Raw genomic sequence first — 27,724 nt, forward strand, 5'->3', positions numbered from 1 at the left:
GGATTGCCTGATGCATGGCCCATTGGTACTCCTCTTCCCCACTGTTTTTTGCAGTGACTCCCGAGCGGGGCTGTCATGTGGCACCAGTCCACGTGCAGACTAACAGTTAACATATCCAGCTGACCTGTTCTTGAATCAGGCCTGAGTTTTTCTTCTTCTCCATCGACTGGGTCGTAGGACACCTTCTATGAGGCCACAGGTGTGAGGCGAGGGAGAGGCATAGGTGCAACAGAGAAAGGTGATTGGTGTGTCTGCATTACCTCTTTGGGTAACATATTTGTGCTTTCTGGATTTGCTCCGGCCTGATCCAGAATGTACCATTTCCACTGTGTGATGGATTGCTGATGTCCTTTCCCAACCTATGATTCAGGGGATCTGAAGGAAGCTAAAGTAATTTAGAAGTAACATTCTTTCTTTTCACATTCACATTGTCTTTATAACTTTATAAAATGCATCTTTTAAATGCTGCCTTAGGGGCTTTCTGGCTTTCCCAATATTGCCTATGTTAGGGGTCCCCAACCTATATGGTGAGTTGTATAATTATTTCATTATATATTACATGTAATAGAATAGAAATAAAGTGCACAATAAATGTAATGCATTTAAATCATCCCAAATCCATCCCTGCTACCCCCCACCCTGGTCCATGGAAAATTGTCTTCCATGAAAACTGTCCCTGGTGCCAAAAAGGTTAGGGACCGCTGCCCTATGTGACCTGAGCTTGTGATTTTCTTTGGTGCATAAACAACAGTTGATACCAACCACCACTCTACAGTTCTTAGAACTACTTTTGCCCACATATCTTTCAAATGCTAGTGATTTTGCACAAGCTCTTCCGCTTAAATTCAACCCCAATTCACAGATATCATGCATTCCTTTTCTAGTGAGGCTCTTGTCAGCTGGCTGGGGAGGCATTAATTCCAGAATCCCACCCTGACAATCTACCTGACAATCAGGGTACCATTTCTTATACCAACTGCCTTGGTTCGAGGCCCCTCAGAGGAGCACCTGAGACAAAGACATGAGATCAAGTAGTTGATTTAGGAGGTAAACCCAGAAAACACCAGTGTGGAACGGGAAGTGAGAAAAGGAAGAGAAGGCAGTGAGTAAAGTATGTGTTATTAAGCAAGTTGCCACTGTGGGAAACTGGAACTCAATTTCCCCAGAGGACTCTGGGAAATAGCACAGAACATATACCTCAGAGTTAATCCACCTGAGGGCTGAGGGAACTGGGTGTTATTAGTTTGCTAGAGCTGCTGTAACAGATATCACAACTGGGTGGCTTAAACAACAGAAATGTGTTGTCTCACAGTTCTGGAGGCTGGAAGTTGGCAGAGCTGGTTCCTTCTGAGGGCTGTGAGGGAAAGGTCTGTTCCGGGCCTCTCTCCTTGCATTGCCGATGGCTGTCTCTTCTCTGTTCCTTCATGTCGTCTTCCCTCTATGCATGTCTCTGGGTCAAAATTCCCCTTTTATAAAGACAACAGTCCTATTGGATTAGGACCTACCTTATGGTCTTTTTAACTTGATTACTTCATAAACACCCTATCTTCACATAAGATCACATTCTGAGGTACTAAGGGTTTGGACTTCAACATAAAAATTTAGGGGTAGGGGAAAGAATTCAACCCATAACTGTATTTTTATGCCAACTCCCATCTGTCACTAGTTGAGGGTTGCTCTAAGTCTGGGGGAGTGCACTATTTCCCTGGCACTTTCATCCCGCCAAACAAGGGAGCTCTGAGGCAAAGAGATGCTAGTTATTGGAATTTGGGCCTGAACACTTAGAAATGGTAAGTGACAAGGGATATGAGTGACGCACCAGCAGTGTCCGATGCTCTGGTGGTGCAAATAACTACAGTTGACCCTTGAACAACATGAATTTGAACTTTGTGGGCCCACTTATATGCAGATTTTCTTCTGCCTCTGCCACCACTGAGACAGCAAGACCAATCCCTCCTCTTCCTCCTCCTCCTCCTCTGCCTATTCAACATGAAGATGACGATGATGAAGACCTTTATGATGATCCTCTTCCACTTAATGAATAGTAAATATATTTTCTCTTCCTTATGATTTTCTTTCCTCTAGCTTTGTTATAAGAATACAGCATTTAATACATATATTAATAACATACAAAATATGTGTTAATCGACTGTTATTGGTAAGACTTCTGGTCAACAGTAGGCTATTAAGTTTTGGGAGGGTCAAAAGTTATACATGAATTTTCAACTGCATGGTGGGTCAGCACCCCTAACTCCTGCATTGCTCAATGGTCAACGGTATTTCTATGACTCATTTAACTTTTTTTCTTTTAATAAGGAAGATGATGAGAAATAATAGAAAAAAGACAAGTTTTATATGCTTTTCTGCCCATGGAAGCAAATGTCTGTTAATGAAAAAGATCCTATCAATGGAAGAGTCTGTTAAGAAAAATGGGCCGGGCGCGGTGGCTCACGCCTGTAATCCTAGCACTCTGGGAGGCCGAGGTGGGCAGATCATTTGAGCTCAGGAGTTCGAGACCAGCCTGAGCAAGAGCGAGACCCCATCTCTACTAAAAATAGAAAGAAATTATATGGACAGCTAAAAATATATATAGAAAAAATTAGCCGGGCATGGTGGTGCATGCCTGTAGTCCCAGCTACTCGGGAGGCTGAGACAGGAGGATCCCTTGAGCTCAGGAGTTTGAGGTTGCTGTGAGCTAGGCTGATGCCACGGCACTCACTCTAGCCTGGGCAACAGAGTGAGACTCTGTCTCAAAAAAAAAAAAAAAAAAAAAAAGAAAAATGTAGGCTGGATGTCTTTGGTACTTACTTGCCCTGTTAGCTAACTGTCTAAGGAAACTGAAATAATTTAGAAGTAACAGGATTCCTTCAAAATTTTACAAAATGTATTTAGTAATCAAGAATGATGAAATAATGCCTCATACAGAGTGATGTACAGAAATTATCTGTAGAATGAATGACTTCTCGGAAATCACCTGTAAGAGGTTTCACCAATGGGAAATTGCCACCAGATGGCACCAGAGACTAGGGAATAGAATCAATCTTTCTTTCTTTTTTTTTTTTTTTTGAGGCAGTCTTGCTCTGTTGCCCAGACTATAGTGCTGTGGTGTCAGCCTGGCTCCCAGCAACCTCAAACTCCTGGGCTCAAGGGATCTTTCTGCCTCTGCTTCCCAGAATGCTAGGATTACAGATGTGAGCCACCATCCCTGGCCAGATTAACCCCTTTTCATATGAAACTCACCCTGCCCTGGTATCTTCTCTTCATTCAGTCTTCCCAAAGTATGCCTCTTTTTTTCCCATAGACAATACACATATCACATATCACTATTGATCTATGCATTGTGTCTGCCTCCCCAAAAAACTGTAAAACATGCAAATTGAAGGTAGGACCAGTTCTGTTTTACTGACCAAGTAGTGGGTGACATATAGAGAACTTTAAAGGCCAGAAAAGATTTGAACAGGGGGAGGGAAGTGGGTATATTCCAGACTGGGAGAAATACCAGCAATAGTTATGGATAATAGTGGTGGGTATAAAGATATTGTTGCCAAGTTTTGCAGGCAATAACTATACACACACCTCAGGACATCCAGGACAAAGTACATTTACATTCTGAGTAGCTTAATAATTGTTTTTGTTTTTGAGGATTTGGGATCAAAATATGTGAAACTGTATTTTATATGATCAATTAAAACATGATCATAAACAAGACACCATGCTGACTGCATCTCTGAAGTCCTTTCCATTTTTCATGCCATTTTCCTGGATTTTTCATTCTAGGGTACGCTATGGGTAGGCAGATAGTCTTTTTTCCCTCTCCCATACACTGTATCTCAATTAACTTACCCAATGCCCAGACAAAACAGCTCCCGTTCATTCGATTCATCAAATATTTATTACCGGCCGGGCGCGGTGGCTCACGCCTGTAATCCTAGCACTCTGGGAGGCCGAGGTGGGCAGATCATTTGAGCTCAGGAGTTCGAGACCAGCCTGAGCAAGAGCGAGACCCCATCTCTACTAAAAATAGAAAGAAATTATATGGACAGCTAAAAATATATATAGAAAAAATTAGCCGGGCATGGTGGTGCATGCCTGTAGTCCCAGCTACTTGGGAGGCTGAGACAGAAGGATCACTTGAGCTCAGGAGTTTGAGGTTGCTGTGAGCTAGGCTGATGCCATGGCACTCACTCTAGCCTGGGCAACAGAGTGAGACTTTGTCTCAAAAAAAAAAAAAATTTATTACCTACTACGTGCTAGCCTGCAGGTCTAGAGACCCTTGGGATACATCACGGAACAAAACAAAGAACCCTGCCCTTGAAGATCTCACATTCTAGGAGGGCTGACAGCCACTAACCATAAACATAAAAGCAATTATAGAAATCGTAGAGCTGGGAAAGGGAGATGGGGACAAGTTTTTCACATCTGGACTTTTCAAATGAAGCAAAATGTGTACAATGTATACTGAGAATACTTTTACGGGTCTTATTTGTCTTATTACCTGTTGGCCTGTCCTTTTTGGAACAGATGTCTCTTTTTCAACCTGGGAATCTGTATGTACTGATGTAATGATAATTAATAATTATCATTTACCCACATGTCTGCCTCTATACTAGGCACCTTTCATGAGTACCCCATTTAATCCTCAGGACATCCGAAAAGGCAATTATCATCATTCCCCTTTACAAAAAGAGGACACCGAAGTGCACATCCCGATAGACATCAGGGTTTCCTTGCGCGCATTGGAGATTTAGGCTATCAGTTGGATCTGGTTATCTAAAGATCACAGTAAGACTGACAAGCCCGCCAATGTGGGTGAGGAGAGCGAGCGCACCCGAGGTCCAGACCGCGCGCGGCTCCGCAGCGCAGGGGACACGGAGATCTGTCAGCCCTGGCAGTCGCTACCTGTGTCCAGCACCACCCACAGGTGAGCGCGCTCTGGCCTGAGCGCCGGGAGTAGGCGGGGCCGCCATCCTCCAGTGCGAATGCGTCCCGGAGTGGTTTGTCCTACCTTGCGGCCCGTAGAGGCCCCAAGTCACCGCCTCTTCTCCGGGAGTGGTGGAGATTCGATCACGTGACAGGCCGGAGGCTAGAACCCGGCAGGTTGCGTAAAGCGCAGGGTATTGACAAAAACAAACGGCGACGGCTCTGCAGCAGGGTCTATGGCCGAGGCGGTGAGACCCCAGCGCCGGGCCAAGGCCAAGGCCAGCCGGACTAAAAGCAAGGTAAGGCTCCCCCCGCCCCCCGAAGTTCTGGCAGTGTGCTCTGTCTCCCTTTTCCTCTCTTCGGCCTCTCCAGCCAACTCCACTCCCGCTCCCTGAGCTCTCTGCATCCTCTGCCTCCACCTTCCAATATTTGATCCCACAGGCCCTGCTCCTCCGTTTCTCTCCACATGACCCTTGCCACACTTTGTCAGGAGCTCATTTTTCCTTTTTCCTGCTGTGATCTCACTGGACTCTTCTTTTTCTGCTGTCTTGTCTTTCCTCACCTGGGTTTGGTTTCCTGCCATGAAACGATTTTTCTCTTTCCAGCCCCATCTTTGACTCTCTCTTTTCTCCTTTATATCCTGAAAATATTTTCAGTTCGTCCCATGCATAAAGAGGGAAGGCTCCTCTCCTCCTCTTGGAGAAGTTATCCTTTGGCAGAGCTCTGTGAATAGAGACAGATATAAAGCAGACAGTAGTGACGTGCCAGTTCTCTTCACTTTCAAGATTCAGAGTGGCAGTGCTGCTGCTGCTGCTGTTTATTTCTCATTTTATCCTGGTTGTTTATGATGGGGCACGGGTGCCTAGAAATTAACCCAGAGCAGGACTCACACAGTAGGGACATATTTGAATTTTCTGCGTTTCCTGGGTTAGAGTACATGTGGTATTAGCATGATTTTTAAGTTGATTTGTTTTGTCTTTAGGTACAGTCTAGATTTTCATTTTATTCCTATATATTCTCTACAGTGAACAGATTAAATTCTGCTCCTAGCTGGCAGGACCTAGATAATTTGGCTTACCGGAAGCAGAATTTACATTAAGGAAATTACCCAGCAGTGGGTGATGTTCTAGAGCACGTGCAATTTAAACATGGTACCATAATCTGACTTTTTCATGGGAACTAGGAGAGTGTTCGTAGGTACCCTACTTAATAAACTCTAAATGACCTATGTGGATTCCTTTCATTATGATGTCTTTTTCAAAGGCTGTAGTGGAGTTAGGCACATTAGTGTACCCAGATAAGTGATGACTTACTCTGGTGAGAAAGCCATTTTGGTACCTAATTTCAGAAAAGTTTTTAAGAGAAATAATTTTACAAGGTATTGGGTTGGTAGAGAACTGTTTAGGCAGAGGAAGAAGAGAAACGCCTTTGGCCAGCCACACTTAGGATCCTTGATCCTAGAACATAATCGTGCATAACACATAAACATTGGTTGTCTGTAGAGAGCAGAATCTTAAATCTTAATCTCTAGGTACACCCCCCCACCCCCGCCTCCCATAAATGATGAAACTAAAGCCTACAGAGATAAAGAGAGTGTAATGTCATGCCAGTTACTGAGAGAACTCAGGTTAAAGCCAGAAATCCTGACTCTCAACCCAGGAGCTTAATTTTTAATTTAAAAAATTGTTTTTGGAGATAAGGTCTCACTCTGCCACCCAGGGTGGAATGCAGTGGTGCAATTATAGTTCACAGTAGCCTTGAACTCCTGGACTCAAGCAATCTTCCCAATCTTCCTGCATGGGCCTCCAGAGTGCTTAAAAACATGCCTACAGGCCAGGTACGGTGGCTCACGCCTGTAATCCTAGCAGTCTGAGAGACCAAGGCAGGAGGATCACTTGAGCTCAGGAGTTCGAGAGCAGCCTGAGCAAGAGCAAGACCCTGTCTCTACTAAAAATAGAAAAAATTAGCCGGGCGTGGTGGTGCATCTCCATAGTCCCAGCTACTCAGGAGGCTGGAGGATTGCTTAAGCCCAGGAGTTGGAGGTTACCTTGAGCTAGGATTGTGCCACTGCACTCCAGCCTGGGTGGCAGAGTAAGACCCTGTCTCCAAAAAAAAAAAAAAAAAAGCCAGTCAAGAGGATTCTCTCTCAAGTTATTTTGTTTAAAACAGGATTTCAAAATTAAAAAATTAAAAATCTTGAGCTTTAAATCTGTCATGAAAAACCAATTTCTTATGTTATTGGTACTTTTCAGGCAACTTTCCTATACAGACATTCATAGATTTATTTTCTTATGAAGAAGACTTCACTTCAGAAGCATTTGGTCAAAATCTTTGACATTTTTTTTCTCACCCGCCAATAATCAGTTACTAAGTCTTGCTAATTGTATTTTCTAAATATTCTGTTGATTCTGCCCATTTCTTTCCATCCTAAGTACCACGACCTTTCTCCAAGGCGGATTTCTTGGATTTCTGCTAAACTGGCCTCTTTATGTTAATTTTTGCTGCCTATTCTCTAAACTTAAGCTGGATTGATATTTTTAAGAACAAAACTGATCATGTTACTCGCCTTAAAACCTTTCAAAGGTTTCCTATCACCCAGGCAGGGGTGGGGAACCTTCTGGATCCTTGAGTGTGGCCTTTTGACTGAAGCCGAATTTTACTGAACAAATCCTTTTAATAAAGGGATTTATTCTGTGAAGTTTGGATTTGGTCGATGGGCCACGCTTGGGGATTTGGAGGCCAGAGTCCAAAGCACGGACTAAGGGCCTGCATGGTCTTGCCTCTGTCTTCCTCCTCAGCCTCAGTTCTACCCCCTACTCTTCTTTGATTCCCAACTCTGTATGTCCTTTCCTGCTTCAGGGCCTTTGTACAGGCTGTTTCGTCTGTCCTGACATCCCTTCCTGTCCCTCTTCACCAAGCTGACTGCTGCTTATCTACAATGTCTCAGCCTAAACAGTACTTCTCAGAGAAGCTTTCCCCCGCCACTCTGGTGTCCCTCCCTCCTCCAGTAGCACTCTGTGTCCCTCATCTCACTTGTAGTTACTTTGCCAACATTTCTCTTCTCTCAGCTGTGAACTCAGGGAGGGACTCGTCTTGTTCCCAGTACCCTTCACAGCCTCTATAGTCACTTGATAATGTTTGTTGAATGACAAAATAAATGCCGGTATTGAAGACTGTTTCCAAGCTTTGTCACTCAGAAAAATTTACTCCCGTAAATTTCCTCTGACTAGTATGAGAAAACAAATGGGAAAGGTCCACCCCACCATACTTGTCAATCTAGAAAATTAATAATTCTTTCAGAGTAAATAGATGCGTTTCTTAGTGATGGCTGTGGTTTGGTCATGGGTGTAAAGCCCGACATCAATGAAACCTTTACCGTCGGTGGTATAATTTGGCAACTATTTACAAAGCCATAAAATGGTTCCAAGGCTGAATTGAGGAAGTGGATAGCGCCTTGTGCTATTGCCTCTAGGAAGTTTGAGTGGCTTCTGGATTTACCCAGCAGCTGACCTACATTCCTCAATGTTAATCATCAGGTAGATGAACTTAGCTGCTCGGTGATGTTGGGTATCTGGTGCTTATCACCTGCTGCCTAATAACATTTTCATTCTTTCAGTATCACTTTCTACTAAAAAATCCCCCAACTCTGAGGACCCTGACTTCATCAATCTTGGTAAATTATGAGTGAAGAACAGTAGATTCTTAGGTGTTTTTATAGTTAATATTAAATTCTGAATGCCAGCAACTCACTGATAGTAAGAGCTGGTAATTGGTAAGGACAAACAGATGTGTCCCAGAAAGCTGAAAACAGGAAAGACCTTGAAATCCCCATCCTCTCTTGCTCCATGGCCTGGATGATTGATTTCTACCTCTAGTCCCTCCCTGCCGGGAGAGGTTATTGGCCTGAAGTTGGAGGATGCTGTGTATATTGTTTAGCTTCATTTATGTCTTCTAAGATCCATTTATTTGTTAAATAAACATTTATTGATCACCTATGTGTCCCAGAAACCGTTCTAGGAACTTGAAATATAAAAGAGAAAGACCCCAAAGAACCTGGCTTTAATGGAACTTGCATTCTAGAGGGGGAAGGCAGAGAAAACACACAAAAGCCAAACAAACAAAACCTTATAAAGTAAAATATTGTTTTAGAAGGTGATAAGTACTGTGAAAAAAAGAAAAAGGACAGGGTAAAGAGTGGGGAGTACTGATGAGAGGCTAGGACAGGTTGCAGTTTTAAATCAGTGATCTGGGTAGTCCTTATTGACAGTCTCACTCTGTCGCCCTGGGTAGAGTGCAGTGGCGTCATCACAGCTCAATGCAACCCAAAACTCCTGGCCTCAAGCAATCGTCGTGCCTCAGCTTCCTGAGGAGCTGGGACTAGAGGCATGTGCCACGATGCCCAGCTAATTTTTCTATTTTTAGTAGAGATGGGTTCTCATTCTTGCTCAGGCTGGTCTTGAACTCCTGACGTCAAGCAATCCTCCTGCCTCAGCCTCCCAGAGTGCTAGCGTTACAAGTGTGGGCCACTTGTGCCCAGCTGAAGGTGACATTTAAGTAGAAACGTGATGAGAATCTTGGGGGAGAAGTGTTCCAGGCAGAGAGACCAGCTGGGGCAAAGGCCTAGGAACTGCAAGGAGGCAGTATGGTTAGGGTGAGTGAGTGAGGAGAGAGCTGTAGGGGATGAAGTCAGAGAGGAAAGAGGACCAGATCATGTAAGGCTGTGTAGGTCCTTGTAAGGACTTTAACTTTCACTCTTGAGTGACACATGGAATCACTCCAGGCTTTTGAGCTGAGGAGTGACATGATCCAACTTGTGCTTTAAAGCACCAGTCCCCAGCCTTTTTGGCACCAGGGACCCGTTTCATGGAAGACAACTTTTCCATGGATTGGGGGGGGAGGGCAAGGAGGATGGTTTTGGGATGACTCAAGCACATTACATTTATTGGGCAAACCTGTTTGTTAATGATAATCTGTATTTGCAGCCGCTCCCCAGCGCTAGCATCACCGCCTGAGCTCCAACTCAGGTCATCAGGCATTAGATTCTCATAAGGAGCACGCAACCTAGATCCTCACATACGCAGTTTATAGTAGGGCTTGTGGTTTACAGTAGGGTTCACACTCCTGTGAGACTCTAATGCTGCTGCTGATCTTCAGTGGGGAGCAGCTGTAAATACAGGTGAAGCATTGTTCGCTGGCCCATGGCTGCTCACCTCCTGTTGTGTGGCCTGGTTCCTAACAGGCCACAGACTGGTACCAACCAGTCCATGGCCCAGGGGTTGGGGACCGCAGCTTTATGGAATCAGTGTGCTTGCTTTGTTGAGAACAGACTGAGGGAGCACGAGTATTAGCAGAGACCATCTAAGACAATTGCAATAATCCAGGCAAGAGGGGATGGAGGCTTAGACCAGGAGTGTCAGAATCAAGGTGGTGAGAAGTGTTTGAAATCTGAGAGCAAAGGGGGTTTGCTGAGGTTTGGATGTGGAGTATGAGAGAAAACAGCCAAGGAAGACTCTGAGATGGAGAGGGTGGTGGGTGGAACAGTTTTTTGGGTGAAAATGAGTTCAGTTTGGTGTTAATTTTAAAATGAATGTCTATCAGACATTTGAACGGAGATGTAGAGTAGGGTTGGATATGTGGATTTAGATTTTGGGAGAGAGCTAGAGCCTGGAGATAAAGATTTAGGAGTCATTAACATATAGGTGGTATTTAAAGCCAGAAACTGAATTAGGTCACTGTGGGAATGAGGGTACTGTAGTTTAAAAAAGTGACAAGAACTGAACCCAGAGACCCTCCCACTTTAAGAGGCAGAACCAGCAAAGGAGAATGAGCAAGCGCCACCTGCAAAGTAGGATGGTTCCCAGTGCCCTTCACTGAGAGTGTAGGAAGATAGGAGGGAGAATCAAGCCTGCAAAATACTGCTGATACATGAAGTCAGATTGCTAAGGGCAACACCAAAGAAATGGGGAGCCGGAAAAGTTGTATTCATAGCAAAATGGTATCATCGCCATTGTTCCCCCTAAGCCTTTTCACTTGTGTAACATTCTTATAACTGCCCTGAGAGCTTTTGATTTGATAGTTGTACCTGTGTGCCCAACTTCTTTTTCATCTATTCTGTGCTAGGCATTGTGCTAAGTGCTGGGGACACAGACAGACGTGCGTGATAAACAGACCCTGCCTTTAAAATAATCTAATGATAAGTATCCTATGAAATGTGTACAATCAAACCATCATCGTTCATGAAGTATTTCATCATTTTTAAGGAAGGAAAGAGTTGTAATTTTATTTAAAATAGTCCATAGAGAAAGAACTGCAAGTGATGAATAGAAACTTTCCATTTGTTTTCCAAAGCTTAAAAAAAACCCCCTTTATTTATGATTGGGCATGATGGCATGTGCATGTAGTCTCAGCTCCCTGAGAGGTTGAGGTGGGAGGATCACTTGAACCCAGGAGTTTGAGTCCAGCCTGGGCAACTTAGTGACACCCTGTCTCAAAAAAGAAAAACCTACTTTTTTTTTTTTTTAATGATTACTTTCTGATTACTTTTTTTTCTCATTGCTTAAAAAAAAAAAATGTATGTATGAGTATACACACACATACGCACACACAGGAAAATGTACAGCCCAGAAATGAAAAGCCCAGAATTTCATCTCCTGGAGATTACTGTTGGTAATAGTTATGTTCTTCTTTAGTTTTTTTCCCCATATACCAACACTCCAGGGCATATTTACTGTAATGTATTAGTTAAGTATGGTTTTCTGTCTTTATCATCAACTCTTTCATTTCTATATAATTTACTGGTTATTTTTTTTCCTGTTGAATGATTTCAAAATTGATTTTTTACCTGTATGTAACTTATGTGAAGATCAAAAATAAAGAAATAGATTCTTTTTAATCTGCTTGGCCAGTTTTAGTTGTAAGGAATATCTTTTGCTTAAAATTTTGTAAGCACAGATTTTTACACAAGTGACTTGATACACATCGAGTTGTTTGAATTTTATTTTATGATCTCTGATTATTATATATATAGTATGTCCTCCTCTTGTATGTTTATCTTTTTTTTAACTGAAGTAGACAAAGTAATTGGAAGTTGGCTCTTTTATTTTAAATGAAATGGAATTTTGCATTTTAAGCACAAGGATAGATTCAGATTTCAGCCTGAAAGTTTATTTTCTTCTGAATTCATTGGCTTTTCCCTCTGCTGTCTGTGACACATATAAAAATAAACTTCTGAATGTACCAGAGTACATGGTAAGTATAAATATTTGTTGGATAATTCAGTTTCTTCATCTTAGAATTCCCGTACTTAGGACAGAGTTCACTGCATAGCTGTTACTCAAATTCTTGTGAATTGTAGGTCATCGTTGTTATCCAAAGAAACCGTTATTGAACACAGTGTCGAAAATCAGAGGCAGAGGCCGGGCGCGGTGGCTCACGCCTGTAATCCTAGCACTCTGGGAGGCCGAGGCGGGTGGATTGCTCAAGGTCAGGAGTTCGAGACCAGCCTGAGCGAGACCCCGTCTCTACTAAAAATAGAAAGACATTATATGGACAACTAAAAATCTATATAAAAAAAAAAATTAGCCGGGCATAGTGGCGCATGCCTGTAGTCCCAGCTACTTGGGAGGCTGAGGCAGTAGGATCGCTTAAGCCGAGGAGTCTGAGGTTGCTGTGAGCTAAGCTGACGCCACGGCACTCACTCTAGCCTGGGCAACAAAGTGAGACTCTGTCTCAACAAAAAAAAAAAAAAAAAAAAAAGAAAATCAGAGGCAGATTAGGTCCAAAGAGGCCCAAGATAAAAGCCCTGCCCTGAAGATACTTGTGGCCTACTTGGGGAGACAGAACATAAAGATAAATTACCATGTGAGGTAGTGTACGAGCAGGGCCCACAACAGGTACCTGTTGCAGGAAGGGGCTCACAGGAAAGCCTGTGTGGAAAGGTTTGTACTGGGACAGGATCGTACCTGAGTCCTCCGGGGCACAGAGTCCCAGAGTTAAAGATTAGCCTTTCATTAAGTGGAGAGCCCAACTGCTCTGGTGTTCAGAGCGATGTTTCAGGGAGATCAGTCTTATGATGGTGTTTGGGATGAATTGGCGGAGCAGAAGCTGGAGGCTTGGACACCATTCAGGACCTGTTCCCCTGTTCTGTGCTTTGAGAAGTGAAATGAGCCACAGGAAGCCCTCACCATTGCTCTTGAGATGATGATGAGGTTCGGTGATGACTGCAGCTCCCCTCCTCTTCTTCCATATGCCCCGCCCCTGTCCTGGGAATCTCTGAGGGAGCAGGGCCAGGTGTGTGCTACCTGCTCAAAATTGTCCATCCCTTCTTTCCACCTGCCTCCTTTGGTGTAGCTAGTCCCTCCAAATTAAAACACCAGCTTCTCTTTCCTTTTCTCTTACCTTCTTCCCTGGGGCAGCTCCAGGTTAATTCCTTATCGGACCTAAGTTCCCTAACAAAGTCAGGGGTGGAGAGTTTTCTCTGGTTCTGCTTTTGAAACCCAGAGAAGTGCATTCCACCCACAGGGGAAATAAAGGCCTAAATAAAAAGCTGCTGTGTTCTTCCAGAAGTGGTAGGAAAGTTAAAAAGAAAAGTCTCTTAATTGATTATGTAACCTCTTTATCTGTTGCTATGATTATGGTTATGGTGATTCCCGGGGAGGTAGGGCTGCAGGGTGTGGATTTAACAAGTTTAGGAGTGGTAGCTGGTGGAAGGGAAGGATTTGAAATTGCAAGGGCAATCCTGGAGTGGGGAGAGGAAGCAGTGAGGTGGGATTGGGGTGAGGTCGTGGGAGGGACAGTGGGAAGTTAAAAACTTCCTGAGGGTTAGGCTGGGGAAGAAGCCTTGGGGTGGCCTGAGGGGTGGGGTAGGGGTGTGGTTGTTTGCCGGGCTGGGATCATGGGGACCGTCCTGTGACTACCCCCTGCTCCCTGCCTTTGGGCTTTCTCCCTGTTAGCATCTAACATCCCAGAATTCTCTTACAGCTTAGGAAAAGAGAAACAAAAGCCTCCTTTTATTCTGCATTCCACTCTCTACTTCCTTAGTTTCATTCATTTCTCACTTTACTAACTTCTTTTAACCTTTGTTCTTAACAGCTTTATTGAGATAGAATTCACATACTATACAATTGGCCTTGTTAGTGCATAATTCAGTGGGTTTTAGTGTGATCTAAGGGTTGTGCAGCCATCTTAACCCTATTTTTCTTGGTAGCTGCATCATGTTATATTCATTCCCATCAGCAGAGTATGAAGGTTCTAATTTCTCTACATACTTACCAATACTTGTTATTATTTGACTTTTTGAATAGTCATCCTAGTGGATGTTACATGGTATCTCATTGTGGTTTTGATTTGTATTTCTCTAATGGCTAATGATGTGGAGCATCTTCTGATGTGTCATTTGTTTATCTTTGGAGAAATGTCTATTCAGATCCTTTGCCTGTTTTAAAATTGAGTTGTATTTCTTTTTATTATTGAGTTATAAAAGTTCTTTGTGTAGTCTAGATATATGCCCCTTACAAGAGATTTGTGTTGTAGATATTTTCTCCCATTGGAGAAAATTGGACAATATGAATTGTGGAACACTTTGCTTATGAAGTGAATTTGGTTCTTCTATTTGTTAAATGATAAAATTTAGATTTTCATATACAACTTAAAAATTCCCCATGCTGGGAGCATCAATTATTGTTACAAGTTATTTCACATTATAAATCTTGTTTTTAGGAAAAGAAAAAATATGAAACCTTGCAGAGGGAAGAGCCTGATGAAATTTTTCTTCCAAAAACCTCCAGACAGCAGGAAAGCTCTTCTCCAGCCTGTGAATTCAAAGGCGACCATCTGAAGGTGTTAACTGAGTCCCAGCTCCAAAATGAGGCCAGTGGACAAAATGAAAGTGAAATGTTTGATGTACCACTCACCTCCTTAACTATAAGCAATGAGGGGTCCCTGAGTAACCCAGAGCCCCTGAAGGAAGGGGGAGATCTCAGAACCTGTGTGGGGGACTGTACAGTCAAGCCAAAGGTTGACCCTGGAGACAGTGTTGGAACTATAGTAGAAACCCCCAAGAACTTTACAGAAGTAGAGGAAAATAAATTGGTGCAATGTGGACTTTCGGAAAGCACACTTCGATCTAGTTTTTCTTATACTCAGCAGGAAATGGAAAACTTAGAAGTTAGAGAAATTCAGAATAGGAAAGAAGACATACAAGCCCTGGGTTGTTCTTCAGAGGTGCTACAAAATGTTGGCTTGCAGAGTTCTTGTGAAGCCAAACATGTTTTAAAGCCACCTAGAGTGAAGAAACTGTATCCCCAGCTGCCAGCGGACATGGCTGGAGAAGTACCAGCTTTGGTGGCCGTGAAACCCTTGCTTCGTAGTGAGCGACTCTACCCAGAACTCCCGTCTCAACCAGAACTGGTACCTTTTACTAAAGAACAGCTAAAAATCTTGGAGCCTGGTTCATGGCTGGAAAACATTGAGTCATATCTGGAAGAATTTGACAGCATGGCTCATCAGGACAGGCATGAATTTTATGAGTTGCTTTTGAATTACTCACGATGTAGGAAGCAACTGCTACTGGCCGAAGCCGAGCTGCTCACTTTGACGTCTGATTGCCAAAATGCTAAAAGTCGTCTGTGGCACTTTAAGGAGGAACAATTGTCTGTACAGGTATTTTGATCAGGAGCTGGGGAATTTGCAGTGGAGCTGCCATTCCAGTGGTGCCATCCACGTCTGGAGGCTGCTCCCTATGCCCGACCCTGTCTCAGCCAAGAGTAGTACAGTGCAGGGATCACAAAGTCAAATGCCCACAGGGGCCTGGTGTGTGACCTGGAGAAGTGAAACAGGCTGAGTGGGATGGTGGTCTAGAGGAGACAGCGACTCTTAAGTTCTAGTCGATTATTGCTGTGAGGTTGTGATGGTCCAGCATTGCCACATCTTACGATTTTTCTGAGAAAAACTAGAAATCTGGATTTTTATGTGAGGGATTCTAATTTGCAAATGTTGGCAACAAGTCAGGCACACACACACACATACACACACAGTATAGGTCAAGCAAATCATGTCTCCAGGTCAAATTCAGCCCATGGGCCATTGGTTTGTGACGTTGGACATAATACCACAAACATCTAATGAGTAGAGAGTGTCAAGGTTGAGAGGAGATGAGGAAACAAGTAAGGCCATTAGTGTGACCCTGTGGAGGCCAGGGTGACCAGAAGAAAGCCATTACGTAGTGGATTGGGAGGTTATAACAAGGATGAGAAGGCCATTCTTGGTAAGTGTGGCAGTGAAGGGAAGCTGGAGGAGTTACTGGAGGGAAGCATGTGATTCCCCTGTCCTTAACCCTCATTCGTTGGGAGACCGTGGATCTCTATAGATAGGAAGAGGCTATGGAGAAGGAACAGTATGGAAAAAGAGGGTAGAATCTAGAACACAGCTGGGGGAGTTAGTGTTGGAAAGGAGAGGGGTTTCTTTCTTTTGAGCAGAACCACAAGGAATGATGAGGGTAGGTCCAGAGATATTTTGAGGTACCTTGAAGTGGAGAGGATGTCACATTGGCCTAAGTGTTCATGAGACAGAAGGTAAGAGCATCAATCATGAGAGTCTTAGGGACAAGATCTATTATTTCCATGTACCTGTCCCCACTGACCACTTCTTACTCTGACCTTGTCTGAACTTGTGATGTGTTTTGTGATTGGCATTATACTCCATTGCACCTGATCACATATTTGCTGGCAGTATTTTCTATGCAGCAGTATTGTCCCCTCACCATAATTACAAGCTCTTTGAAGATGTACTGAAGTCTATATATCTTGTACCTCCTGCCTCATTGCTGCAGACGCAAAGAGTAACTGGTTTCATATTTTACCTTTTTGTGTACTGGTAGGGTGTCTGTGCAGATCAAGTGAAAGTTTCCGGCTATCATCGCTACCAACGAGTAGAGATGAATGAGAATGCACTGGGGGAGCTAAAGAAGCTATTTGATGCCAAATCTGAGCACCTCCACCAGACCCTGGCCCTGCATTCTTACACTGCTGTGCTCTCGAGATTGCAAGTGGAGTCTTATATCTACGCGTTGCTCAATAGTTCGGCTGTTCTGAGATCTTTAGCAATTCATCAGCAAGGCCAAGGTGTGTAAGAAATGAAGATCTCACTCTTGTGTTTTGAAATGAAAAAAATTGAGGGGCATAGTTTGGTCAAATTGACTATGTTGTATTTGGTCCTACACGGTACATTTGCACTTGCAGTTTTGCCTTGCCTCCCCCAATGTAGCATTGAGATCTGCCCTAATGACATCTCTAAGGATCAGTGCTAGGCCTCCCTTCCCCAGGGCTGTCATTCTCTGCTTCCTTAGGATGCCAGAAATCTATCATTAATGTTCCTTGCTGTCCTAGTTTATGTGCTTTTTACCAAGTTGAGTCCAGATATAGTTTTTGATTATAAAACTAATAATCCAAATACTTTCTCATCCTTTGTCTTTTGCACTTTATTTTTGCTTGTCCAGTTTGTTGGACTATTTTGTTTAATATTCCTGCAGAGGCTCTATAATGTACTGAATTTTTCATCTTATTTTAGGTTTTAAGAAATTAGACTTGGCTGGGCGCGGTGGCTCATGCCTGTGATCCTAGCACTCTGGGAGGCTGAGGCAGGAGGATCGCTTGAGCTCAGGAGTTCCAGACCAGCCTGAGCAAGAGTGAGACCCTGTCTCTATTTTTAAAAATAAAAATAAATTAAATGAATAAAAAAAAGAAATTAGCCTTTACTACCAATATATTAAGTATTAAATGTACTTATTGAATTATGCAAATTTTTCTTTCCTGGGAGAGATTATTAGGATCCTTTAAAGTTCTCCCTCCTCCACTTTGTTGTCTTAACTAATCAAAGAGCTTGGGGTAGGTCAGAGATCTGCTGATTTTCAAATAAAAAATAATGCATTATAGGTGGGGTTGATTTTCCTTTGCTTTGAAATACTTCAAAGTTCAATACTTTTTTGGTTTGTCTATTTAGTAGAAATTCAGATATTTTGATGTAACTTTTCGCCTTATATTTTGATTTGAAGTAACTCTTTTAACAGGTTTTTTGTTTAAGACACTCAGAATTCTCCCAAAAATACCATTTATGAAGGACTCATTTAATATTCTCTTTAATTTATAGCTTCTAAACAGACAGAAAGCATTCCCTCTGATCTGTGTCATCTAAAGGAATGCATTAGTGTCTTATTCATGTTCACCAGGAGAGTCAATGAAGATACTCAGTTCCATGATGATATTCTTCTCTGGCTGCAGAAATTGGTAAGGAAACAGAAATAGACACGATAGTCTTTATTTTATTTCCCTAATAATTTAAGAATTACCTCTTATTTCACCATATTCTTTCTTCAGTAGCTTCTTCAGCTAATTCATTTAATGAGTTAGTGACTTTGATTATGATGATGGTAGTAAGTTATTTAGTGCATTATTGAGCACAAAGTGCTTTTCTCTTTAATAAATATTATGTTAAGTGAACCTGGCCTTCAACTTAGGAAGAAATGGAAATGCAGGAAGTATGCCAAATTGAAGGCTAGATGTGTATTCAGAAATAGGGACAGGTTGGCTGTTCCTAATTTCCAAGTCTGAAATCCGAAATGCTCCAAAATTCCAAACTTTTTGAGCTCTTACATGACTCCACAAGTGGGAAATTCCACATGTAAGTACTTACCATAAACTTTGTTTCATGCACAAAATTATTAAAAATATTTTATAGAATAGCCTTCAGGCTATGTGTATAAGTTGTATATGGCACATAAATGGATATTGTGTTTAGACTTGGGTCCCATCCCCAAGATATGTCATTATGTATATGCAAATATTCCAACATCTGAAAAAATCCAAAATCTGAAACGCTTCTGGTCCCATGTATTTTGGGTAAGGGATGCTCAATCTGTACCTAATCTAAAAAATTTCCATATGTCATTCTTTTGTCATCTGATGTTTAATGTTACACTTAGTCATACTTAAAAGTTTTTTTTAAAGAGAAAGAAGAAAGGTGTCAGGATGTGGAAAACTTAGGAAAGATGTTAGGTTTAGTATTGGGGGGGTATTTATTTATTGGTTATGTTTCTGAATGGGGCTACCTTGGGTGCTTTTCAGAGGTTCACACTAGAGTTCTTAAATAAAGGGTGACTTCCAGCATATTTGTTTGGACTTAAGAAATTATTACAAACTAAGAATAAACTGTTTGTATGTATTCACTTGTGGCCAGGAACATTAATGATGTGTAATTTGCCAGAAAATAAAAAAATTAGATTTGCAGAGAAACTTCTTACAATGTTATCATAGTACTCATAGAGTTGCAGGTCTCCGTGTGCCTCTGTGGTAGAAATTCAACTGGTAAATAGTATATCTTATGTCTGGTTACGCTAAAAGATTTTGTGTATTTAACATTGGATAAATGAGGTTATTAGCCCCCTAGATAAATTATCATTTATTTATTTATTTGTTTTTTGTTAAAATAGTGAGTGAGACCATATGTCCTTTATTGTTCAGGTGTCAGTACTACAGAAAGTTGGCTGTCCTGGAGATCACCTCTTCCTTTTAAACCATATTCTTCGATGCCCAGCTGGTGTTAGTAAATGGGCTGTTCCCTTCATCCAGGTATGATGAATGGTCTTCTGGTGGGTGGGGTAGAGGTTTTATTAGACATTTTCCTGAAGCAATGGCTTTATTAAAAAAAAAAAAAAAGCTCCAACCCATGGAGGAGCAGGAAAAAAAAAAAGAATATGTAAAGTCATTTTTATTTTTGAAAAAAATTTATAATAAAAAAAGGCAACTTAAAAAATATTGATATTTAGAATAAAATTCTTAAAATATATCCAGTATATATTTGTAGGAGTTTCTATGCTGAAACTTCGTGGGCCACCCACAATTGATGAAATTATGATAGAATTGCACAAGCTCAATTGTAGTCTGGCTTGGTAGGTTCAGTAGTATTTAATTCTATAGAATTTCTGTGCAGGAAGGCTCACCAGGACTTCTTTTTCTATAGTACTCAACACAGCTTCCTAAATTAATGCATCTCACACCACAGTTGGAACAGGTAAAACAGGAATCATCACATCTCAAACTTCCTTAATACTAGCAGAGATCTCAGGTCTGTGTGATCAACTTTCATTCACTTAGGAGTTGACTGTGTGGTCTATAGTTTCTCCTCTCTGCTGCTTGCCTTTGCATCACTTTTTCACTTAGAGCAACCACTCAGATGGTCAGGAGCCACAGTGTTTGCCAAGTTCAATTTCTCCACATTTCCTTTTCTTGACTATTTCTGGTGGCAAGAAGTCTGAATCTTTTTAGGTGGAAGGAGGATTTTTTTTGTTTTGGTTTTGTTTCTCTTCGGGTTAAAGCAGCAGTGGTATCTTTCCTCCCGTGTTGCTATAGGTGGTTGACATAAACTGCTCAGCTACCTCTACCCTTTGAGTACAGCTGACTCAGTGCTGCTAGGTAACCCAGCTGCGTCTCATTCATTTTGGTTAGGTGCCAATTTCAGCTTTGTTGTCTAAACAACAAGTTTTGTTAGAATGTTTATGAACTAAGATAGTGGACGCTTGGGTTATTGGTTTTCTACAGTATGTTTTTTCCTTTTCTGATTTCAGATCAAGGTGTTGAATAACCCATCAGGGGTCTTTCATTTTATGCAGTCCCTTGCCCTGCTGATGTCTCCTGTCAAGTAAGTGTGAAAAGAGCTTCATGAAGTAGAAGTTGAAATCTTTATTTCCTTCAAGGCATTGACTTACTAAACTCCCCAGATCCAAAGAACTACTAGGGGAAGTGTCAGCACTCTAGAATTTAGCTTTGTAGATTTTCTTTGGGTTTGATATTTCTTGTTTTATAGTGACCCTTTAACTACATTTGTATAAATAAACTTTTTGGGGGTCCCCCTTTTAGTGGGTTTACCTCTCTTATCATATATGCCATTGTGAAAGGTGCCACCGGCACAAAAAGATGATCTGTTCCTTGGAAGAAGAGATTTAGTGCCAGAGGAAAAAAAGTGCAAAGAGATTTAAGTGCTGAATTGTGAAGCTATGACTGATGCAATAAAAATGAAGAGAATAAAGAGCTGAGTGGAGTAGTTAGAGAAGGTTCCATGGTAGTTGAGCTGGGTTTGAAGAATGGATTGGATTTCCAGAGGAGAGGAGACTAGCAAGGGCGTGTAGGTGGGAGAACAGTATGAGCAAAGGCCCCAGCACAGGTTAGGATAGCCGCACAGAGAACAGGTAGGGGATTAGCTTAGCTAGAGGGAAGGCAAAAATGAATGACTAGGGGAAGTTAGATTATAGAAGGCCTTGAAATTGAGGTGGAGGAATCTAGCTTTGATCTGGTCTGGATTTTGTAGCAGTTGAGGGTTTTAAAACAGTAGTAAACATTGTATTTAAGGGAGATTAGGATGGACTGGAGGCAGAAGAGTATGCACATCTGCTTAATTGAATGGTTACAGATGTCCAGCTCTCCTGGCTCTGGAACCCAACCCAGCATCAGGAGGTCACATCCTTTTGGGGTAGAAGGCAGGATCTGTGTGTAGGTAACCCTGAGCAGTGTACCACTGGCTCTTTTGTTCTAGAAAGCCTATCTACCTCTGACTTGAATTGGGGTAATTGTGGTGGGAAAGAGGAAGGGAAGCTAAAGTTCGTCTTTCCAGGAAAGGATTTAGTAGCTGATAAAATAGAGCATGTGGGAAAGGAATGAGTCAGATGTAACTCTGGACTTCTGAGTCCGAGCAAGTGAGAGGGTGTTGGCAGCCCTATCAGACCGAAAAGACAGCAAGGAGAGCTGTTTTGTAAAGGAGGAAAATTTGAGGTCATTGATACATACAGTGGACACATATAAGTGACACATACCAGTGGTCATCTGGAGTTCAGGATTGGAGCCTGTCAGGTTGAAAGGTCAGCACTAGAGCTACAGAGCTGAAAGTCATCGAAAGTTTCTGATTAAAGGTAGGAGTGGGTGATATTTCAGGGTCAGGGCAGAGAGGAAGGAACAGAGGACAGAACTGGGTTGTGGTCTGAGAGGAAACTTTCCTGCTTACACCTGCTTATCAGATCTGGCCAACAGCTTGTGAAAAAGCCTGGCTGGCAGGAATTCTCCCAGCTTCCTTCTCCTTACTGCCTGGATATGGGAGCTGCTTCTACACGTGGTAGATATGCTTTGACTCACAAATGTTTTTGTATTTATATGTACTTTTTGCTTTAAACAAAAAACCCTCTGCATTACCCTTTGTATTCAATAAGGCATGCTTGCTAGAGTCATCTCCCTGGTAACACTTTGTGAGCCTGGGTTGGGTTAAGGTATTGCAGCTGTCCGTATGTGCTGAGCTCCCACTGTGTGCTGGGAACTGCTAGTATAACTGCTTTTCTGCAGTTCTCATTACTGAGTCAGACTGGTTATGGCCTCTCCACCAAAATTAGTGAGGTTTTAGTATCCTTGCTTTTAACCAGTTTTTATTTACTAATTTAAACCATTTGGAGATTGGGTGGATGTCTGACTCTTCAGGGTGAGTAGGTGATGCAGAATGCACTCATATGGGGCTTTCTGTGTGCATGTGATTGAGTGATTTCCCTTGTCCTTTAGAAATCGAGCCGAGTTTATGTGCCACATGAAGCCCAGCGAGCGGAAGCCATCTTCCTCGGGGCCTGGGTCTGGGACCTGGACGCTAGTAGATGAGGGAGGAGAAGAGGTAACTCGACATGTCTGCATTATCTTAATTAATCATTTTTGAACCCTCCTTGAGTGCCAGGTATTGTTCTAAGCACCTTTCATGTAGTATCTCATTTAATTCTCCCAACAACCCCATGAGGTAAGACTGTTGTGATCCCCATTTTACAGACGAGGAAACTGAGGTGCAGAGGGAGTGAAGTACCTTATCCCAAATCATAGTGTCATTAGATGCGGAGCTTCCAGAGCCTGCTACCTTTCTCTAGGCAGTTTGGCACCTAGAAATTAAATACAGTCATATTCTGTAAAATTTATGTTAGGAGTTTCTTTTATGTGGTAACAAGTTTCTGGGCTTGGGGTTTCCCCTACAGATGGTCTGAGTGGCCGAAGCTTACCAAGTTTCTCCCTTAACTCTTACAAACTTCTTATCCAGATCTTCTCATTTGAAAGATAAAAGATGGTTTTCTATTTTGGTGAGAATTTAATGATCAAAATCCAGCTTCTTGAGATAATGCTTGTTAATTTTTCTTTCTACTGTAACTATTTTTTCTCCATCTAATTATTAGTTCTAGTCCTTTATTCTGGTCCAAATCCTGATTTGATGTTCTTGTCTGGGATGGTCAGTGACTGAATTTATTAAAATCCCTGTCTTTAAAAGGAGATGAAGTTGAACAACAGACAGTTCTCAGAACGACAGTCACGGCAGCTGTGGTGATCCTGTCTGTGTATTTCCCCCAGTGCTCATTCAGAGATGAGCATCCCCCTTCATGGTCATGGTTTTACACCTCCTGAGACTTGCAGATGGTGAGGTGGTGATACATGATGTGGACATGCACACATCTTGGCTAGAGACTGAGCAGTTGTCCTTAAGAGAGCTTCTCAGGAGCTAGCACAAATTGATCTTCTAAATATTGTAGTGGAGTAATATTTTTTCTTTTTTCAGAGTGACCTTTCTTGGGGAAGAAGTCTTTTTTTCTGGCAGGTTTTCTGCATTTATTCCCAGAGCTAGATAATGATGAAGGACCCTGCATTGGTGCTTGGCTTCTGGTTAGCACTCACTGAATGTTGTGTGAGTTCAGGTACTTGGGAGTTGATGAGAAAGTTGGGAGTGTTGTGGAATCAGAAGAGGCCGTGGGAAGGACGGCACTGTGGATCATCCACGTCAGTGGGTTCTCCACACTAGCTGTATAGTAGAGTCACCTGGGCAATGTACACACCTTGCCCAGGCCCCCACCCAGACCTGCAGGTATTTCAGAGTCTCCCTGGTGATTCAAATGTACAGACAGAGTTGAGAACTACTGCTCTAAGTAGAGCTTCTGAGGCTCTTGTTTGTTAGCCATTTTAGACATAGAAGAGGGTAAAAATGAGTAGCTTAAGGAAATGATGAATGAATCGCATTAGTCCCTTGTTGAAATTGAGGTGATATATTCTTTAGGTTCTCAGGATCTTTTTACATCCATTCCCCCCCCCCCCCCCCCCCCCCCCCGCCGGACAGAGTCTTGCATTGTCACCCCGGGTAGAGTACAGTGGTGTCATCGTAGCTCACTGCAACCTCAAACTCCTGGACTCAAGCAATGCTCCTGCCTCAGCCTCCTGAGTAGCTGGGACTACAGGCATGTGCCACAATGACTGGCTAATGTTTCAATTTTTAGTAGAGATGGGGTCTCACTCTTGCTCAGGCTGGTCTCAAACTCCTGAGGTCAAGCTATCCTCCTGCCTCGGCCTCCCAGACTACTAGGGTTATAGGCATGAGCCACTGTGCCCACTCCATCCTTCGATTTTGAGTGTAGTATATCTTAAGATGTAAGTCAGCTTGCTTTCTAAGGTGACTTTAGTACTATGTATCAAACAAAAAGACCCCCCAAATTTTCCCCTATATAATCTCTGGGTATGACCTCTGTTGTTTTTATCTTGCTTTCAGCAGCACTAATTGACAACAGAACTTCAGTCATCTGGAGCAAATGTTAATTGCTTCCTCAGTAGACTGTTAAGTACTGCAGTGGACCTTGATTTTGGGGGAAGAGAATTGTAACTAAAATAACTTGGACTCCAGTACATGATTCTTTAAATGATGTCAGAACACTGAGCCCTATAGTGAAGTCCCCACTGTAGAGGATTTCTTTTTTGCATCTTCTTTGGGGTGAAAATTTAATGAGACCAGTTTCAGTCACTGGTCATGGCCATGACCCAGATCCATGTAAAATTGTGCGTATAATTTCAGAGGATTTGCTGGCTTTGTGTGGAACTGAGACTATAAATTTCAGTCCTGGAGGAAAAGTCCATGAAGACTCATGAGGATGTCACTTGTGTACCTTGAGACCTGTGATAGCTTAGCTCCTGTAACCGTAGACCATAGTGTGATCTGATCAAATCAGCTGACGTGATTTTCTATCTTTTCCCTTAGGATGAAGACCCTGAGACCAGTTGGATTCTCCTTAATGAGGATGACTTGGTTATCCTTTTATCACAGTTCCCATTTCATGAACTCTTTCAGCATCTTCTTGGGTTTAAAGCAAAAGGTAGACTAATTTCGTTTGTTATATGTAACATGTAGCAGTGGCAAGCTCCAACACAGGAACTCTGCTTCAAGTCTTTCTTCTTTTTTTGGTCCCCTGAGCATGGACACCTTGACTTACTTCTTGCATAGGCTGCTGGTTCAGGTTTTCTTGTGCATATTGTAGACTTCTTTTCTCCTATGCTTATTTCCCACTTTGTGCTTAAGTCTGGGAAGCCTCGCTTGTGCATTGCCCAGTTTAATAAATTACTTTTAATTTTGCACTTTGTTTCAAGTTTTCCCCTTCACACTGACATAGGAGCCAGAGTAGTGGGATTGTTAATTCTTCTCCATCTTGGCTTTGGTTCCTCATTAAAGTATTTACACACCTGTATCTTTTAGGGTTTTTTCATAGTAATTATAACTTTTTCCTTTTATCTGATTAACTTCCAGGTGATTATTTACCTGAAACAACAAGACCTCAAGAGATGATGAAAATTTTTGCCTTTGCCAACTCATTGGTGGAACTGCTGGCTGTGGGGTTAGAAACCTTTAACAGAGCACGCTACAGGCAGTTTGTGAAGCGAATTGGTTACATGATCAGGTAATGCTCCATTTCAGCGACCGTTCATTCTCTGCCTCCTCTTCCTTACTCTGCTTTAGTGCACTGGCTTCTGTGCTGTTCCTCAAACATACCTGATGTCCCTTGGAGCCTTTGCACTGGCAGTTTCTTCTGCGTGGACACGCTTGCCGTAGATATTCTTGTGACTAACTCCTCACCGTCTTCCAGACTTCAATGTTCCTCTTCAGTGAGGCTTCTTCTGCACCCAGCCAACCTCCTTACCCCCGCCCACCCCTCCATCCCCAGATATACTTTATTCCCCTCCTGCTTTTTCTCAGTGTCACTTACAACCATGTGGCAGACTGTATATTTTACCTTATTTTGTTTATTGTCTGTTTGCCCTTCACTAAATGTAGGTTCCATAAAGGTAGAATTTTTAAATTTTTCCCATTGCATTACCTTCAGTACCTGGAAGATAGTAGGTACTCAATAAATGTGTTGAATAAATTAATGCTTCAAATGTAACATAAAGGTGCCGACACTGAGTGAGTTAATGAAAGGTGCTGTATTGTTCTTCCTCATGCTCAGGATGACCCTTGGCTATGTGAGTGACCACTGGGCACAGTATGTGAGTCACAACCGAGGCTCAGGATTGGCCCTGCAGCCCTACTCCTTGGAGAAACTACAGATTGAATTTGATGAGCTATTTTTGAGGGCTGTCCTACATGTGCTGAAAGCCAAAAGGTAAGACATGGTGATATTTGGTGAGAAGTAACTCCCTGCCTGGTAAGAAAGATTGAAGTGAAAGTCTTCTGAAGTAGATCTCTTATAATAATGTCTTAGTGTATTTCATCTATTTCTTATCTAGGGCAAATTTGTGGGCCTTAGTTTCCTTACCTATAGAGCACCCCCTGTTGATGGAAATGATCTCTCTCTCAGGTTTCTTTCTGTCTTAAAATAAAAGTCAGTTTTAGTATCTCAGTTTTTTGCCACCATTGAACTTTTGGGGCAGCCTTGAGCCGGGGAAAAGAGGATGAATTCTATTACACACCCAACTGCAGTGCCTACAGCGAGGCACAGTAGGCGCTCAGCATGTGGTGCAAATGATTTGCTGACTTTATTGCTCAGCTTGTCTCACTGTAAGGGTTTTAGGTCTAGGAATGTCGTGGGGCTTGGTCCCCTGTCTTGGCTGTGTAAATGGTGTCTTCTGATCATGCTGTCTGTGCTGCATCCTGGGTACGTTTGAGGCATAGGCAGGGGCACGGCTCTGCACCCCATGCTGCTTTCCCTTGTCTCGGGCCAAGTGTGGGAGCAGGTTCTGCCACAGGATTGCACCCTTCACTAGGAGGGGTCTGGCTTCCAGCCCCACCCAGCCCTACTCATGAACTGCTAGCCCTCCCCCACTTTGCCTGCTCTTGAGCCAGCTGTCTATACTCTCTTTTGCTATGTGACTCTTAGCCTCAGTCCCTGATTTATGTGTTGTTATGATGAATTTGTGTCCTGATCTGCTGTTTACTATTACCCTGGGCAAGTCACTTAATATGTATGGTCTCACTTTCTTCATTTGTAAAATGGAGATGATAATAATGACTATTCCATTGACCTCACGGATATATTACAAGAATGAATTGTGTTAATGTGTGGAGATAATTTTTAAATCATAAAGGACTTTTCAAATGTAAGTAGTGGTGATTCTTGTGTGGTTTCAGATGCAGAACCGAATAGCTTAGAGAAAGATCCTAGCTAAGTGTTAACCACTTTTAGGCACTCAAAAAGCATGGGTCTAACATAAATAGAACTTGGGCATAGAAATTTATCTTCAGATTACTTTTGTTGCATGTACAGTATACATTTGGTGATCTCATGAGATGCACCAAATCCTGTGCAGGGTGGTACCAGGGAGACAGTACAGTCGCACCTGCCCGCTGAAGCCGATGTGGTGCTTGGGAAGAGTCTCCATCTCTGATCTGTCACTCTTGTTGTGCTGGCTTAACCGTGTGGCAAAGCTTTCATTCTGGTTACTTACAGAGATCATTGTTTTACATTTTAAAATGTTGAGAGCTATTGTTCTTGAGT

General features: G+C 42.5%; 1 protein-coding gene across 2 annotated transcripts in view; it reads left to right on the top strand.

Annotated features, from left to right (window-relative positions):
• Positions 1–5,156: 5,156 nt before the first annotated feature.
• Positions 5,157–27,724, top strand: part of EPG5 (ectopic P-granules 5 autophagy tethering factor) — an 86,203-nt gene continuing 63,635 nt past the window's right edge. For both annotated transcript variants that reach the window (XM_069468445.1, XM_069468446.1), the window contains exons 1-10: positions 5,157–5,219; positions 14,638–15,579; positions 16,796–17,039; positions 18,064–18,200; positions 19,434–19,541; positions 20,537–20,610; positions 22,509–22,614; positions 24,997–25,111; positions 25,540–25,690; positions 26,237–26,392. In XM_069468445.1, the coding sequence (XP_069324546.1) occupies positions 5,157–5,219; positions 14,638–15,579; positions 16,796–17,039; positions 18,064–18,200; positions 19,434–19,541; positions 20,537–20,610; positions 22,509–22,614; positions 24,997–25,111; positions 25,540–25,690; positions 26,237–26,392 (2,096 nt within the window). The remainder of the gene's footprint in view (positions 5,220–14,637; positions 15,580–16,795; positions 17,040–18,063; positions 18,201–19,433; positions 19,542–20,536; positions 20,611–22,508; positions 22,615–24,996; positions 25,112–25,539; positions 25,691–26,236; positions 26,393–27,724) is intronic.

The sequence above is a fragment of the Eulemur rufifrons genome, chromosome 5 (assembly GCF_041146395.1).
Source record: "Eulemur rufifrons isolate Redbay chromosome 5, OSU_ERuf_1, whole genome shotgun sequence".
In the NCBI taxonomy this organism is placed as follows: Eukaryota; Metazoa; Chordata; class Mammalia; order Primates; family Lemuridae; genus Eulemur; species Eulemur rufifrons.